The sequence below is a fragment of the Notolabrus celidotus genome, chromosome 3 (genome assembly GCF_009762535.1).
Source record: "Notolabrus celidotus isolate fNotCel1 chromosome 3, fNotCel1.pri, whole genome shotgun sequence".
Taxonomy (NCBI): Eukaryota; Metazoa; Chordata; class Actinopteri; order Labriformes; family Labridae; genus Notolabrus; species Notolabrus celidotus.
The window spans coordinates 33,830,948-33,847,403 of record NC_048274.1 but is presented as its reverse complement, the minus strand read 5'-3'; the positions used below and the strand labels follow the sequence as shown (position 1 = coordinate 33,847,403).

The window sequence follows — 16,456 nt, the reverse complement described above, 5'->3', positions numbered from 1 at the left end:
TTTCTCAAAATGTGCTCTATAGCGCCCCCTACCCGTATGACACCACTGAGAACGACCTACATGCGTTTTGTGTATATTTATCATGTCAGGACTTACAAAAAAGTATATTATGGTCATGGTCTTAACCAAATAGGAAGTGCAGCATTTGAATTATATGTCAGGCTTTGGTGATTCGCAGTGTAGGTATGAACCAAGCGGCAACCTCTGGTCTCAAACGATGAAGCCCATGCAGAAGTGTTGTAAACTGTAATTCATCGAGAGTCCGCTTGAGGCTGGCTGCTGAAACACCGGAAACCACATACACACCAATTCAAAGAAGACGATCTTTACAGCATTAATAAACATGTTTACAGCCTGGTTCAAAAACGACTGGGCTCTATGTACTGTAGCTAATTTCTCTATCAGCACACACTGTACGGGGGTGAATTTGTTTCTAATGGGACGGTTCAGAAGATATTAAGATTACCAGTTTTTGCCCAAATAAGGACATGACTGACTTGACTCCTCGACAGGAACACATAGCTGTTGGCTAGGAGGCTCAAACCTCTTTACGTCACATTAAGTTTGGTTGAGTTCCGCATTTCCAATACTATGTCCATTATTTACACAATCTATGCTCAAAATTGGCTCTATAGCACCCCCCTACCCGTATGACACCACTGGGAATGACCTACATGTATTTTGTGTATATCTATCATGTCAGGACCAAGCGGCAACCTCCGGTCCATAAATATGAGTCCAATGCGGAAAAAAACTGCAGTTCATCAAGGATCCGCCTAAGAGGTTGGCCACGGAAGTACTGGAAACCACATACACACCAATTAAAAAAAAAGATCTTTACAGCAGAAATAAACATGTTTACAGCCTGTTACAAAAGATGAGTGTAGTCTGGATAGCTCATTTCTTGATCGGCACACACTGTACGGGGGTGAATTTTTTTCTAATGCGGCAATTTCAAAGACATTGAGATTAAGAGTCTTCCAATGAGAGGCACAGCTGACTTGATTGCAAGGCGGGAACATTGTAGCTGTTGGCTAGGAGGCTCAAAGCCCGCTTCTTTACCTCACAATCGCTCGACAGCAGCACTATGGCAGCCGCCGCAGATTCGCCTCCAAACAGTGCTTCAGAAACAGATGGGTGACGTCACTGATACTATGTCCATTATTTATACAGTCTATGGTCAGGACTTACATAAAAGTATATTATGGTCATGGTCTAAACCTAATAGGAAGTGCAGAATTTTAATCTTATGTCCAATTTTGGTGATTCGCAGGGTAGGTATGAAGGAACCTAAAGGTCTTTAAGTTTTCTCTGATCAAGTTGCCGATGTGCCAAATCCTTTAAATTTGAATAGCACCATAATAACGGTCATATATAGTGATGGATCAGGACCAAAACACTCATCGGTGATAAGTTCCCCAGCCTGATAACACCTTTATGCAATTAAGTATACACCTTTATAGCGCCCCTTGCTGGCAACAGGAAGTCACATGTTTTTCTTTGTGATGAAAGCTCCTCCTCCTTTTTCCATATTTTTTTCAAACCCATTCAGAAAGGGTCTCCAAACCGTGATGAAGCATTATTGTTCACACTGTGTCCTGTCATCGAAGGGCGGTCCCATCAGGTGCATCAAACTCGCATGTCTCGCCATTAAACAGGGAGTAGTCTTTGGTGGCTTTAAAATGCATGAAAACTCACCAAACTGTGCAACACATTGGCCATGCATCAGATTTTCATATTTTGGGGCTCTCGTGAAACAACTTGAAAAAAACTGCTCCATAGCGCCCCTTAAGTTTTCAAATAACCCTCCCAATAGAGTTTTTTTTCACCTACATGTACAGAAAATTGTGTGCATATTTATGACTTCCAGACCTACAAAAAATCCTCGACCCAACAGGAAGGACACCACCATCATAGCCAAACTACCTGTAAATATAAAAACTCCAGATTAAGGTTTGGCAAGTTTACCTATATATATAAAAACGTATACAATAAGTTATAGAATTATGTACAGTAACAGAAGATAAAAACAGAAAATGTATTTGAAACTATGTAAATAGAACTATGTTGGATCGAAGCTGGTGGCTTTGCTCACATTCATATGGCTAAGCAAACTGCAGAAACATGTAGACATAGCGGTTAAGATGATACAAATAAAGTGACAACTGTATTTATAAGCGCCCCACAACTTTTTTTTTAGTTACTTCAACAATGTAGATTACTATTTACAAAGGCGGGTCCATTGTGTGTTCAGTTTCTGTACACAGAGATTAACAAACAGTGCAAATGGTCAGTGCAGGAATACACAGATGGTTTGACTGTCTTCTTCATGATGTATATTGTGCTATTGGACCACTTTTCCTGTTAACTTATCTATATTAAATCATTTTAAAATAAGAAAATGTAGAAAATCATAAACTTATCCTATGGGTCTCCAGTGAATTGGTATGCAATTGATGATAATGCGTTGCATAAAATCTACAAAAAGTTGAGGTCATTATCCACTAATTCATGATCATGTTTAAACTTTTTAAAGAGGGGTATGTATTTATGTATTTACTGTAATGGTGGTCCACATTGCCCCTTTTGAGAAGCCTGCTGGATTACACTGAAACTAAATAATGTGACACCGTGAGGAGGATCTGGAGCAAGAGAAAAATATTTTATGTTTTTTATAGTTGACTTAAATACATTTTTCATCAGACCCGGACCACAGCTGCACACAGCTCCAGCTTGCTTCTGTAAAATAGACTAACACCTTTCATAATCATAACTCATACCATCTACCACCTACTGTAGGTTACCTATTGATAAGTAGCGTATACTACCCAAAATCAGGGTTAGAAAAATTGAATTTAAAAGCTGCATGTTTGACAAAATCCAAGCATATGAATGCTGTTTCTGTACAAACTAGTCTAAGTTCCCCCCGTGTCAGCTAATAAGAAGATTATAATATTGCAATTATAATGTCAAAACAAGACTTTGAAATTCTTCAGACCTTTGATTTCTATTCTATGATAAGTGAAAAATATCCAAAAGTTGAGAGTAAATGAGATTTTCTTGGTTTCTGTTTGTAGATATAAAAAGATGGTAGTGTTGGCCACACAGCCAGTTCTAAAGCTCTGTTTAGAAATAGAAAATTGTTTTTGTGTTTGCACAGACAGTATGACATGATACGTTTAATGTTGTGCAAAAATCAGACTAGTTTAACTATTTGTATATATGTGCTGAAATAAATAGAAAAAATCTAAGAAAGAGGAGAGAGACTGTCCTCATATGAACCATGGAAGTGCTCAATGTTTCTTCAAAAGCTTTTAACAGCCTGTCTATATATAGCTGACAAAAAACACCAGCAGCAGCGTGTGGATTATTGAGTCTTTGCCAGAAACGAAGGAGGAAGTTGAAGGACCTACCCTGTAGCAACAGAAAACCTTGGAAGGTAAAAGTTGCAGTTAAAAAAAAGGGTCAACTGACTCGGAAGACAACTGTAAATATCTTATTTCCTACAACACTCTCTCTCTCTTGACCATGACTAGCATGACGAGTTTTCTACCTTTTATAAAATATTTCTTAAAACCAAACCCTAAATGAGTTCTGTATAACCCAATAACAAATGTCACTGATCACTTTGCTTACTTTATGACTCCTGGCGTCCCGTGATACTCCTACATTAGCTTAACATTTAAGGTTAGTGTAAACACATGATACAAAAAATAACAACTACATGTTTTAACAACAATTTGGCAGTTCGACTATTTCAAGAAATAGTTTCAGAAAGGGCATGACATTTTTTGTAGCCAAGCTGAGACAAGGCATTTAACCACATAATAACAAAACAGAACAGCATGTGTTTGATCCATTATCTTCTTGATGTAAAGAATGAGATACGTTGTTTTTCCTTATCCTTATTAGGGTTGTACAAGCCAGGGTTTCGGCAAGCCAACAAGTAGTTTCAGATTTATTGTTAGCTTCCATTCATATAACACCAAAGTCAAATAGCCCAGCCTTGTATTACACGGGCATTTGCAGGAGCAACTCTTTATATGTCCTGCAAATTTCAGTCAGTCTGAGAGGTAATACACAAGGTATGCATCAAAAACAGCATATGTGAAATGACTACCTGAGGCTGGATGGCACATATAAAGTATCAACTTGCACGGTAAAGACTCAAGAGTCACCATTATGAGCACTGGACCACAAATCAACCATTATCTGCAGTCAAGCTGGAACTGATTTCCACATAGATATTTTTTCCAGCACCATTATGATGAAAGTTGCCCATTTCTGAATGCAAGCTTGTTGCCTTTCATGGCAATATGATCACGAGTTTCAGTTCATCCTGCTTCAACATCAGACCCTCTGGCTCCTCCAGGCAGGAGTGTGTAAGCAGCTCCCAGTCCCAAAGTCCATATGCAGAGCAGAACAGGAGCTTTGAACTGGACCCTGATGGCGTGAGTGAGCCTGGGTATTTCAATGTCCACAAGCCCCAGGAAGCCCACGCGGTCTTGATGCTCACGGGTGTCACAGGAACTATCTTGTTATTGAGAGAGACCCCTGAATGAAAGAGAAAGTTTTTAAGTTTTACGTTTAAATGTCCCGAGTTCTTCTGTTGTCTATGCTGCAACTTTTCATCAAGTTTCATGAAATTCAAGTTTTTTTTTTGGTAATAGTACTAACAGGCTGAAAAAAACAACACAGTCAAACAAGTCAGTCGAAGGCAATAGCTCATAATATTCCATACATTTGTGAGGCATGTTGTGGACTTGCAAAGAGGGATACATGACAGAAACCAAAAGAAAAGACAGAAGACAGATGACACAGTTAAGAGGACAGACATTGAAACATTGCAGAAAACAGACTGCAAACATATTGACATTATTTTATTTTTCATTGAATAGTTTCTAATTTTCTTCCGTGCCTTCAGACCAAGATGTGAATCAGAAGGAACAAACAAATCCCCTGACTGAGTGTACAATTCTGTCATAAGAGAGAAACAAAGATAAACATGGTCAATACATCTTATTAACCATCATTTGCTTAGCTGTTATGGCATTTATATACTGTTTAAAGAGGAAATATTCTTAATAAGCAACAATCTTTAACATATATTAGTATCCTAATCTGAAACCAGCCTTGAACAGAAAGCTGTTCCCTGGGTCTGTGCATAAGGATGTTGGACAAGTGGCCAAAACAGAATGATGTTTGATCGAAAAATCAATGCAAGCCAGCCTTTAGGAGACTGCTTAAAGACAGTGATAGACAACTCTGCGATCCACATCCGTCTTAACCATTTAGTTCTCTGTATACATGCTCTGCAAGACCGTCTAATTCACAGGTATTCAGATAGCTAGAATGGTTGATCTCATATGCTGCAAATCCAGTGTAAAATTCATTGTCTATAAAAATATTGAGATTTTACTTGAACATAACCTTCTGACTATGTCATAATAAAAACTCCAGATGTCCGTTGCAGTTGCACAGTGGGATGTACTGTATAAATATTGTATAAAATAAGGCAGTCTTTTCAGTAGGATAAACCAGATACAAAAATTTCTGGGAGAAAAAATTTTCAAGTCCAAAATGTTTTTTCACATATTTCTGCTGTTGTCAAATGTCAAGCGGTTTACAGCATTAAACCAAGAGTAAGGGATCGTTGCAACAATGAATACACCCACACACCCACACCTACAACCCGACACACACACACACACACACACACACACACACACACACACACACGCACACACACCCACACACTTATACATGCACACGCACTCGCACTCTCCTGATGATCAACAATAACAGCTTATTCTACAATGCAACATCCCATCCCTGGACAAATCACTGAGACGTAGACATTTCTAATATTGTTTACAGTGCAATACAAAAGTGTTCATTCAAACTGGTACTGTACTTTTGATAAGAAAATAAAAATGTTTAATATGGTAATGCTCAATATGGATAATATTGGTGAATTTTTGAGAGATAGAGTAGTATTTCTCTTCATCAGCTTTGGCTTTTCTCTCTCCTTTTGTAACTTGTTTGTTGTTCAATTAATTTAATGATTGAGTTTTAACATAGAAAACATGGAACATCTAAGAAAAGTTAATATACCAAATCATCTGTAGTGTTGAGGTGTTTGTCTTTCAGCAGTGGCCTTAGTTTAAGATCCACTCCCTGACCACAAAACAAAAGCATCCTCACCTCTCTGACGTGTTTGCAATGACAGCTTAGTGTCGACATAGATGTGTTTCAGAGGGACTCATGGATATATTGCCAAAAAAAACAAACAAAAATAAAGTGGAGTGTTCTTTCATGTTTGAGGTTTTTGTCTCTCAGCAGTGGCCTTAAATACAAATCCACCACCTGACCAAAAGAAAAAGCATCCCATTGCACTTGTCTGCAGTGTCAACATGGATCTGTTTCTGAAGGACACATGAGTATACTGCAAAAAAAAAAGAAAGAAAAGCAGTGGAGTGTACTTCCATGTTGTGGCCTCCAGGGGCAGAGGGAGAAGTCCTGTCATGCTGCGAGCACAGAGATGGAGGTCAAAGGTGATTGGACACCTTTTGATCCAGACCACACTTCATCCTGTCCTCCAGTTGTGCTCACTCCTTCATTAACATCAGTTTTTACTCAAACAGCAGCTTCACAGGCAGACAGGAGAGCCCATGTGGTCATTGGGGGGACGGATGCTTTGCAAGGAGACCTGTACGGACCCTTTTTACAGTCATGTCACCTGTCCAGCTACAATGCGAATGCCTGAGAGGCACGTGAAGTTCATCAAGATGCTGCATGTTCATCACAGTTCTTATCTGACAAGGTGGTGAAGCCAGCAGCGTCAAAGCTGCAACCTCCTGTCAGGAGGTCCTTCTGCGGTTTCTGTATGGAACGGACATGTGGACGCTCAGCGTGCTACGGAAGCAGGAGAGTGAAGGCGAGGAGGCCCTTTTGCTGACAGGGAGAAAGACACCCCAGCACGAGAGAGGAGGGCTACCCCTGGACTGCAGAGTCACCAGGGCCACCAGACAGTGCAGCGGCCTACTCTGGAGGCGGTCGCAGGCTGTGCAGCTTTCTCTCATCCAGGCCTTTCCAGTACTTGAAGTTGTTGTCCAAGTGCTGCATAAGATTGGGGAGGTCTGCAAAAGCTGGAAAAAAATAAACGTAATGATCAATCTTTGTCAAGTTTTGTCTTTTTAACATTCTTATAATGTGATCTCTGCAGTGACATTGACCATTTGTTTGAAGACCAAACTATTTTATTTTCTGCTACTTATTCTTACAACTCAACTCATGACATCTCTCACAACAGACTGACCTTTACTAAGGCCTATGTTCTCTTTATCTTGAAAGCCTGAAAGCTCTGTATTTCTTACTTTGTTCCAGTCATTTTTACAGGGAAAGCTGTAGCTCCACACCTCAGCTTAGATTGAAAAGCAACATCAGCTGTTTCCATAATTCCCCGATTATTGCTATTTCACGTCAAAAGGCGTCTAAGTTTGCTGTTCTCTTTACTTTGAATGGAGTCCTGAAACTTAATAAACTGGATTCTTATAGTGATTTTGAATATCTTGGCATCCGTATATAAATGTCCTGTAGAATTTATTTATGGTTGTGGTTGACTTTGACAAATGTTTGCTGTTGTTATTTTTCTTTGTTATTTTAGGGTTTTTAATGCATCACTATCATATATTTTATTTCATGTTTGTAAGTATGGCTGCTTATCATTTGTCAGAAACTTTGCTAACTGTGTTACAGTTTATCTTGGCCAGGACACTCTTGAGAAAGAGGATTTTCTTAATGAGTCTCACCTGGTTAAATTAAGGTTGAATATAAAAAAATATATGCAGTATATATAAAAACAGACTTGAGCAATATAATTTTTTCATATTTAAATCCTTCTAAGACTCAATAGAATAAAAATAGTTTTGTTTCTGGTGAAAAATAGCCTATACAAGTACGGACACTATGCTGGCATACATGTCCCACAAAGTATTGTGATACTGACAACATTAACAATCATTTCACAGGCAACTCTATCTTAACAGTAAAAATACTTAATATATATATATTATATAATCTTAGTGCAAGTATGTTAGGGAACTTTTAGCTTGGTGTAATACTTGAGTAGTTAATCAAAACAAAAGAAATCCTGCTGATGGTTTATAAAGCACTGAATGGTTTAGGCCCAAAATACATTGCTGATCTGCTGCTACTGTATGAACCACCTCGACCTCTGAGGTCATCAGGTACTGGTCTGCTTACAGTCGCTAGAGTTACTTTTAATATATTTCTAATTTTCCTTTTCTTGCCTTGCCTTGCCTTGCCTTGCCTTGCCTTGCCTTGCCTTGCCTTGCCTTGCCTTGCCTTGCCTTGCCTTGCCTTGCCTACTGTATGTGTCTGTAATGTTTGCATCATGCCCTGCAGTCTTACCATCCCATGCATCAAACATGTCTGTAATGAAGTAGTCTATGAAGGATATCTGGGACTTTGGGATGCTACATGTGTTTCTGTCAAACACAGGCATAACCACTGGTAGTGTCTGTAATGTTTGCATCATGCCCTGCAGTCTTACCATCCCATGCATCAAACATGTCTGTAATGAAGTAGTCTATGAAGGATATCTGGGACTTTGGGATGCTACATGTGTTTCTGTCAAACACAGGCATAACCACTGGTAGGCCTTGTCTCTTCTCCTCGTCAGTCTGTACCAAAGAAAGCAACAAAAATGCTCATCAAAAACAATATCTTTATAAATTATATTAAAAAACAGCCCAGCTGCTGCCTGCTGAATCCATCATTATCACAAATATGTTCTTTGTCTAATTACCTGTGCAAAATACTCCTCTGAGATGCGTCCAGCCCATTCTATGCAGAGCTCCAGAGGCCTGCACGGATTGGAGATGTCTGCACACTTAATCAGCATCCTCTTGACAAGGATGCGGTTCTCGGGAGATGTCAAAACGCCTTTGACAGATTCCTCATCGTTGTTTCCCTTAAAAGACAAAAAAAGTGGCAGAGCATTAGCATAAAGACAACTAAAGATAACTTTACAGACAGCTCAGTAAACCACAGCACACAGCAGCTGGGCCACTTTAAAAATAACCGACTGTATGCAAATCAAAGAGGGAAGAAAAACACGAAGGTCCATTTTCTTAATGGAGAACAAGAGTCAGCGTTTAAGCGTGTGTTCATTTTGAACATAGCAACACTTATATGTGAAAAAAAGAACAATGTGGCTCAGAGAGTCCCATGATTTAAAGCCTGCTGTGTTTTTTGTTTTTTAAGATTGAATTCACTGACATCTATGTTAAGAAGAAGCTCTTTAAAGATAAGAGAGGCCTCTGTTTGTTTTGGACATTCTAGTATATAGGTTAACTGAATCAAAGTGCATGTCATACAAAGGCCAACAAGCTGTTTTCATGAAAGTAAACTCCACTACATGAACACTAAGCATTTCAATGTTTAATCTGTGTAAACGGACACGCTCTAAACGTGTTTATATTCAGTACAAAAAGAGTTTACTATCATTTATTCACATCGTTCTTGCCTTTAAAACGAACGACAACTTTTAAAAGTCTGTGTCGTGCATTCCACACACAGGTGAGAAAGATAGTACCAAGTTGTAAAATTCTCCCTCCACAAAGCTCTCTGCGTGCGGGCAACAACAGGCCACAAGTCCCCTGAACCCTGATCATCGCCTCTCAGACTCTTTTAGCATTATTGTTTGTGAACTTTTGATCGAATTCTCTGACAGCCAGTGACAGAATGAGACTACTATGTTTATCAAGTGTCTGAATGCTCTTGTGTCCTTCCTGCTCTGACGCACAAGACTCATCTAGAAAAAAAGAGGCTAAAATTAGAGCTACTCTTTCCACACAGACAGGAAATATAGAAACGTATGAAACCCTCATCATTAATCTCACCCCATTCTCCTCCAGAGCAGCCAGTGGCTTGTTGATGCTGTTGACAAATTTGTTGACATGTTCAAAGTGTTTGGTCATCTCTGTTGCGAGCACCATGTCGATGATGGCCTGTCGTAGTGTTCGATACTCATTCCTATATGGAGAGAGATGGAATCAGGAATCAGATGGGAGAGGGGGGAGGGAAAAATAGAGCAGAAAAGAAGGAAACAGAGGGATGACAGTGTTTTAAATAGCATAAAAAACCCGTGTGAACAGTTTTCCCCTTCAGACTGTAGTGACAGTGGAGATGAATGGGTGCTTTGTTCACCGCCTCCCTCAGAGGGGTCCAGCACATGTGAGCTATTCTGCTCCAGGACTCAAATCACATTACTACCCCGTCGCTGTCAACACACACAGTATTGCTTTCATCGGCACACATGCTGGCTTATCTTATCTCCTGTGATGCTTCAGGTGATGTCTGAATTAATAACTGTTTTTTTATGTGAATTTAAGTTTAGAAATGTGACTTTCCTCATTTTGAATATTGAAGTTAAGAACTTTCTTTGTTGTTAAAGAACACATATCCAGAAAGGAAAGTTTGCAAAAATAAAATTGACAACCGGGTTCCAGGTGCAATTCCTCACAATGCATCTAAGCAAAAGAGGCTGCAATATGACCAAATTTGAAATGAATTAAAGGAATAGTTCAGCCAAAAATAAGATAATAATAATAGCGCTGACTTTTGTGCCTGAGTTCAACTAGAGCAATTGCACAACAAACCCAGTTTGATGTACAGAGATTGCAAAGTAACCAGGCACAACTTTTTAGCTACATAGCTCTTTGGGGGAATTTTAGGAAAATATCAAAAGTTGACAAAACCACCGAAAGATTTTTGAAATGTGAGAGTATTTTAAGCTTTTTCTGCCTATTTTCTTCCAACAATAGCTCAGAAGAACGCCAAAGTTTAACCATGCAGAATATCTTAATCTGTTTGGTGTTCCTGTAGTCTTCATTTGATAAATGAGCAGCCAGGCCATGTTCACATAATAGCTGTTATACAGGGAAAAACTCCTGTGTAATGACTCCCTCACCTTTCAATGTTTTTGAAGATGTTGCATTTATCATCTCTTGTGGTGATCTGGAAGGCCAGTGCTGCATGGTGGCTCTCTAACACAGCTGTGTCATTGTAGAGGATGGCGAGCTCGCTGCCTGCGTTGCACAGGAAGCTGTTGGTGCGTCCTGGGTGATCCACGTCGTGCACTGTAGCAGCTATGAGGGCAGCTACCTCGTCAATGTGATCCAAACTTTGCTGTTGGGGAAAGTACATGAAACACTGAATATATGAAACTAAAAGGTTGTTGAGCATTAAAGGTAAAGTAACATGTGAGCCTTATAGGTATTTGGGGCTAATTTTAACGTTCCAATTGATAAAGAGTTCGCCAAAGGTTCCACAATACAACCTTCTAGTACTTTGGCTAGACTTGTCAAATCCCACTTTCAACACAACTTTAACGTGCATCCAGGTAGGACAAAGAAGTAGCTCTGCAGACAGAGTCTTAATATTTCAGAGGCATAACACAATTTATTGTTTGCCTTAAATAGTCTCCATTCACATGTTTTCCCAACACATATGCAACTGACTATAAAATGAGTATATTAAAGCCTATAGTTTGAGGTGCAATACTGCTATAAAAAGGCACTAGATCAATCAAAAAGGTGATCCGTCATTTACATGTTTGTAGAACTTTTTTGCCTTCTTGGAAGGGCAGTGATTTAAAGTTATGACTTCTATATTGACAGAGATAGTCAACAAAACTATTTTGCTCATGAGAAAAAAGCTGCACTCAATCTATGTCATTTTAGTTATCAAGTTTATGACATCATGTATTGTTTTATGGGTATTTTTTTTAACAGATTTCACATGATTGTGAAAATTCAAAATGTTCAAGTAAAGAAAAAGAAAAAGAACCCATTCACAGATCATCAAATTAAGTGCTCATTTCTAAATTAATTTGCACCATAGCCGAGCTGCTAACCTGTAGAGTTCCAGGGATTCATTAACCTTGAGTGATGTAACTTCACAGTTCAGTGGCTAAGCCAATGAAAGATCACTGGACTGAGATCAGAAATAGACAGTTTTATAATCAGATTAGCCAGCGCACGGCCTAAACCAGTGAGCCACTGACACACTTGGGTGAAACCATGACTCTCTTGGATAACAGACGCTCAGATGAGACATCTGACCCTCAACCTGAGCACAGAGCTGCCTTCCATTGAAGAATCCAGAATCTTTAAGAAAAGAAGTTTAAAAAAAATCTGTAAATAAAACCAACATCAGTCTCTGACCAATGAAGCAGTTTAGTTTAAGTCTTTGTTATAGATTATCACTGCTGTTACCTTTATTTCTATCTGAAGTCTGACAAATACAGATCATTTCAGTATCTGGGACACAAAAAGGCATATGTTGCATATTTCTACAGAATCGTTATCTGCCCAGCGTACTGTCATACTAATAGGATTGTTAGTAAATGGTAGAATAAGCTGTGACAATATTCAAGAAACTGAAGAAGATAAAATTAAATATTCACATTTCTTTCTTGGTTCAGCAAAAAATACAAAATAAAAGATATCCTTAAGATATCTATTAAAGCTCCTATGGGAAAGGGAGACATTTTCATGTGACTCAATGAAAAGACTCAAATATCAGGGTTAGTTGCTGATTCCTTTTCTGTCCACTAGATAATCCACAAAACTAACCTACAGCCTACAGACCATTACATTCTTTATTAAAACAAATCTCATGTTGTGTTTATGTAATATAACACTCTATATTAATAATTACTGCTACTTGTTCTTGCACTTTACCTTGACCCTCTCCTTGCAGAGAAAATATGCTGTAGCATGCAAGACGTCTGCAGCATGGGAGGAGTTGTGGTAGGAGTTACTGGAGTGGTAGTTAGCTTCAATCACTTGTAGCCAGGAGCGCAGGGTGGCCTCAGGGCAGTTTAGGTACTCACAGACCCCAAAACGGGAGAAGATCTTCAAGCCAAGGTAGGTCAGAGGCCTGAGGGAGGATTCATCATGGAAGTTTAAGATAAACTCTCTGCCCAAGTTCTCATTCAATACTTGAGGTATAAAGACAAATTCCATCTTGGAGCCCTAAACGTTGGTGTATCCTCACCGTTTCATGGTTGCAGATTCCAAGTGACAGATGTCAAAGTCCCAGGAATCCTCATTTTCCATGGTCTGGGCGATACGAGGAGGGATGTCGTTTAGCGACAGGGGAGTTGCCAGTTGACTGGGGATATGGTGAGGCTCTGTGAGAAGCGACGAGATAGGAAGTATTCAGATAAAGAAACGTGTTTTGTTCCATGCATGTCTGAACCACAGGAGAAATAAATGATTTAATTCTTGATTACAGCTAAAACAAAGCTAACTCTAAAACGTAGTGTACTTATCCCAGTATCTCCTAAATATAACGTACGTTTTGTGGAGAAGATGTATTCATTTCCTGACAATCTCCGTAAACCATCCTGTGAACGAGAAAGAAAGAAAGAAAGAAAGAAAGAATCAGGGACTGAGAGAGCAAGTACAGAAACCTAACTTTGTACATTCACCATTCAATCTGTTTGAAAAGACACATACCATCAGTTCAGTACGAGCGGCATCAACAAGACTTCTGTGAGAAAACAGCATGTGGCTTTAACATGATGAGGCTTTTTCTATGGTTTGAATGCTCTGGATTAGATTCTCTTAATCTGAGACATTTCATCTTGATTAAGACCATAAATTAAAGTCCCCTGTTCTAAATTAAGAGGAGTCCCTTTGTGCTTTTTTTCTGCACATGGTTATCAAACAAACCACAAGACAAGAGCTTGTTTACTCGCAAGTCAGGCCTCATTTCAATCACAACATTTGGATCTTTTTAACACCTCAGAGCACCGAGCTGATAGACCCATTCCAACAAGATGACCATTGTAATTTGTTTTTAAGGGATTCAGGTGATCACTGGCTCCAGAGGAATTTCAAAACAAAGTTAACAACTAACATCTATTGTATGTCAATGGCTTATAAAAAGAGAAACAAGAGTCGCACCCATCTGAAAGTCTTGTTGTTGTTGTTGTTGCATGAGAGAATATGCGTGGTGACTCAAGTCATAAACTACAACTGTATATTAAATAAAACGTGTTTTTCCTGATTGTCCAAATCTTCCCTCTGTACTATGTCACAACATTTTCAATGCTGTGTTATGTTGACACCTTATATTGTTTCCCCAGCAGCACACAGAGGAAGGGGAGGGACGAGGCAGCCAAGCTGAGCTTATTAATGAAACCAATATGCAGCTTAGAAAAGGATTTCCATATTTATGAACTGTGATAGTTGTGTCACATGTGACAACATGTTAATTTATGTACATATGTCAGATAATCTACAGTTAATTATTTCATTATGTCATATGCCTTCCTCCTGTCGGTGCTGCGTGCTGGGATAATAAATTGGAGCCTAACAGTGAGGTAACACATCATCGCCCCAGAATAATCAAACACTGTTCTCAGTGGTTAGAAGTATGCCGATCTGGCCCTTACTGGACTGTGATTTACACCAGCTGTAAATAGTAGAGTATGTAAGTCAGACATCAGACAGTGTTTAGTTACACCAGCATCCAATATCAGATGATCTATCAATTCAACTTTCCACACTTTTTCAGTGGCTATCCGATGGGTTCCCATGAATATTTGGAGGGAAAATCATGGCCCCAAGGACCCCTTACAACAATGATGACCCTTGACTTTTAATATGACATTTGTTCCTCTTAGTACAGTTTTATGCTCCTTGCAGAACAAGCTGTTATATTTGTTATTCAACCCTAAACTTTTTATTGAGCACCACATCAGCTGAAAATATCTCATTAGTTCATGACTTGAAACCAGGGTGGATCCAAGCTTTGTTTTGACCTGGAAGAGGTGACACTGTATGTGTGCACAAAAACACACATACGTATCATTTGTTTACCCTTCCTATCTCCAATAATCATATCTGCTTTGACAACTAACACTAAAGTATCCAACGGTAACTATATTAAGTACAAATAAAAGGATATGTGGCACATTGAAAAACAAAGAAAGCTAGTGAGCGGTGGTGTCCACCCTGGACCAAGACTCCAAACCTGCCCCAACTTACATCCTGAAATGTTATTCATTTCTCCACGAGCCTAATCTGTACTTCAGATTTGTGATGTTATCATGTCAAAATTGAAACATACAGTAACATTCTAGCAATATTAACATTACTGCTTAGAAATGAGCCCAGGTTCACTGCCTCTTTCTCTGGTTTAATGCTGGGGTAAAAAAAAACCCTGTAAAAGTAGTTTTGCAACCACTTTACTTTCTCAAAAATAAAATGTTTAAATGTGTCTCTGGCCATTTACACATTCAACTCAGAAACAGCACTAATCCTTTGTAATTATACATTGCACTCAAACCATGTTATATAGGTCTCCCAGCGGAGGATTTCACATTGCACCCAACGTTGTGAGAGTGCAAAAGGCATGGCTTGTAAAGACAGTGTTGCTGGAGCGCCATTTACAACCTCTCAGACGTGCTGTTCTGCCCTGCCGGCTCAAACGCTACACACTCTTACCAGGGAGGATCAGAGGTGGAACGATGCACCATTATGCCTCAGTGCACTACATAATACTTAACAGGGGTGTGAATATCCAGCTTGATATGGCAGGATGTAAGAGCCAAAGAATGTAATAAGGAGCTGTAAAGATATCATAATAACCGAAAAATGTCCTTTTAAGCAGAAGAAGATCATGGCCTCAATTTTTAGTCGACAGCATGTTTGCCACTTGTCAGCTCTTAATTTAACAGGCCTTAATCAACCACTCAATTTGGTGCATGATACATATATTTTGGGCGTGAGCGAATTCATGGGTGTGTGTTGCGGAGTGAAATGTTTACTTCACAAGTGAAAAAGGAAGAGGAGACTGGCTCATCTTTGACCCGAGCATTGTCTGATGGTGGTGCTGCCTCTGTACACACTGGTTATTTTAAGTATTTTTCCTAGAAAGATTACAGCTCCACTCTAGATGTCCAACAGGTCATCTGAAGTCAGACCTTACGCACTTCACCACAACACAAATCAGAAAATAAGTCAGGAACATCATCTAATGTGAGCATATCTAAATGTTCATTTTGACCTAAACTTACACGAGATATTTCACTCGTTTTGTGAGCCCTTATCACTCATGCAGAGACAATCTTTTCTGGGGTAGGACGATGTGTAACAGCTCTCTGCCTCTGTGTGTCTGTAGTACATGTATAAGTAAAGCCATGCTTATTCATCTGATCCAAAGAACAGGATGTTTCCAGGCCTGTGGAGTCAAGAGGAAGAGGTTCATGTGAGTGTGACTGTGTGCAGCAGTCTGTGCAGAGAGAGAGAGAGAGAGAGAGAGAGAGAGAGAGAGAGAGAGAGAGAGAGAGAGAGAGAGAGAGAGAGAGAGAGAGAGAGAGAGAGAGAGAGAGAGAGAGAGAGAGAGAGAGAGAGAG

General features: G+C 39.3%; 1 protein-coding gene across 2 annotated transcripts in view; it reads right to left on the bottom strand.

The window, feature by feature from the left end:
- Positions 1–4,711: 4,711 nt before the first annotated feature.
- pde8a (phosphodiesterase 8A) overlaps positions 4,712–16,456 on the bottom strand; it is a 56,014-nt gene continuing 44,269 nt past the window's right edge. For both annotated transcript variants that reach the window (XM_034680113.1, XM_034680114.1), the window contains 9 exons: positions 13,390–13,438; positions 13,087–13,222; positions 12,771–12,969; positions 10,997–11,214; positions 9,927–10,059; positions 8,831–8,995; positions 8,673–8,705; positions 8,434–8,530; positions 4,712–7,148 (listed from right to left, as the gene is read on the bottom strand). In XM_034680113.1, the coding sequence (XP_034536004.1) occupies positions 7,042–7,148; positions 8,434–8,530; positions 8,673–8,705; positions 8,831–8,995; positions 9,927–10,059; positions 10,997–11,214; positions 12,771–12,969; positions 13,087–13,222; positions 13,390–13,438 (1,137 nt within the window). In that variant the 3' untranslated portion in view covers positions 4,712–7,041. The remainder of the gene's footprint in view (positions 7,149–8,433; positions 8,531–8,672; positions 8,706–8,830; positions 8,996–9,926; positions 10,060–10,996; positions 11,215–12,770; positions 12,970–13,086; positions 13,223–13,389; positions 13,439–16,456) is intronic.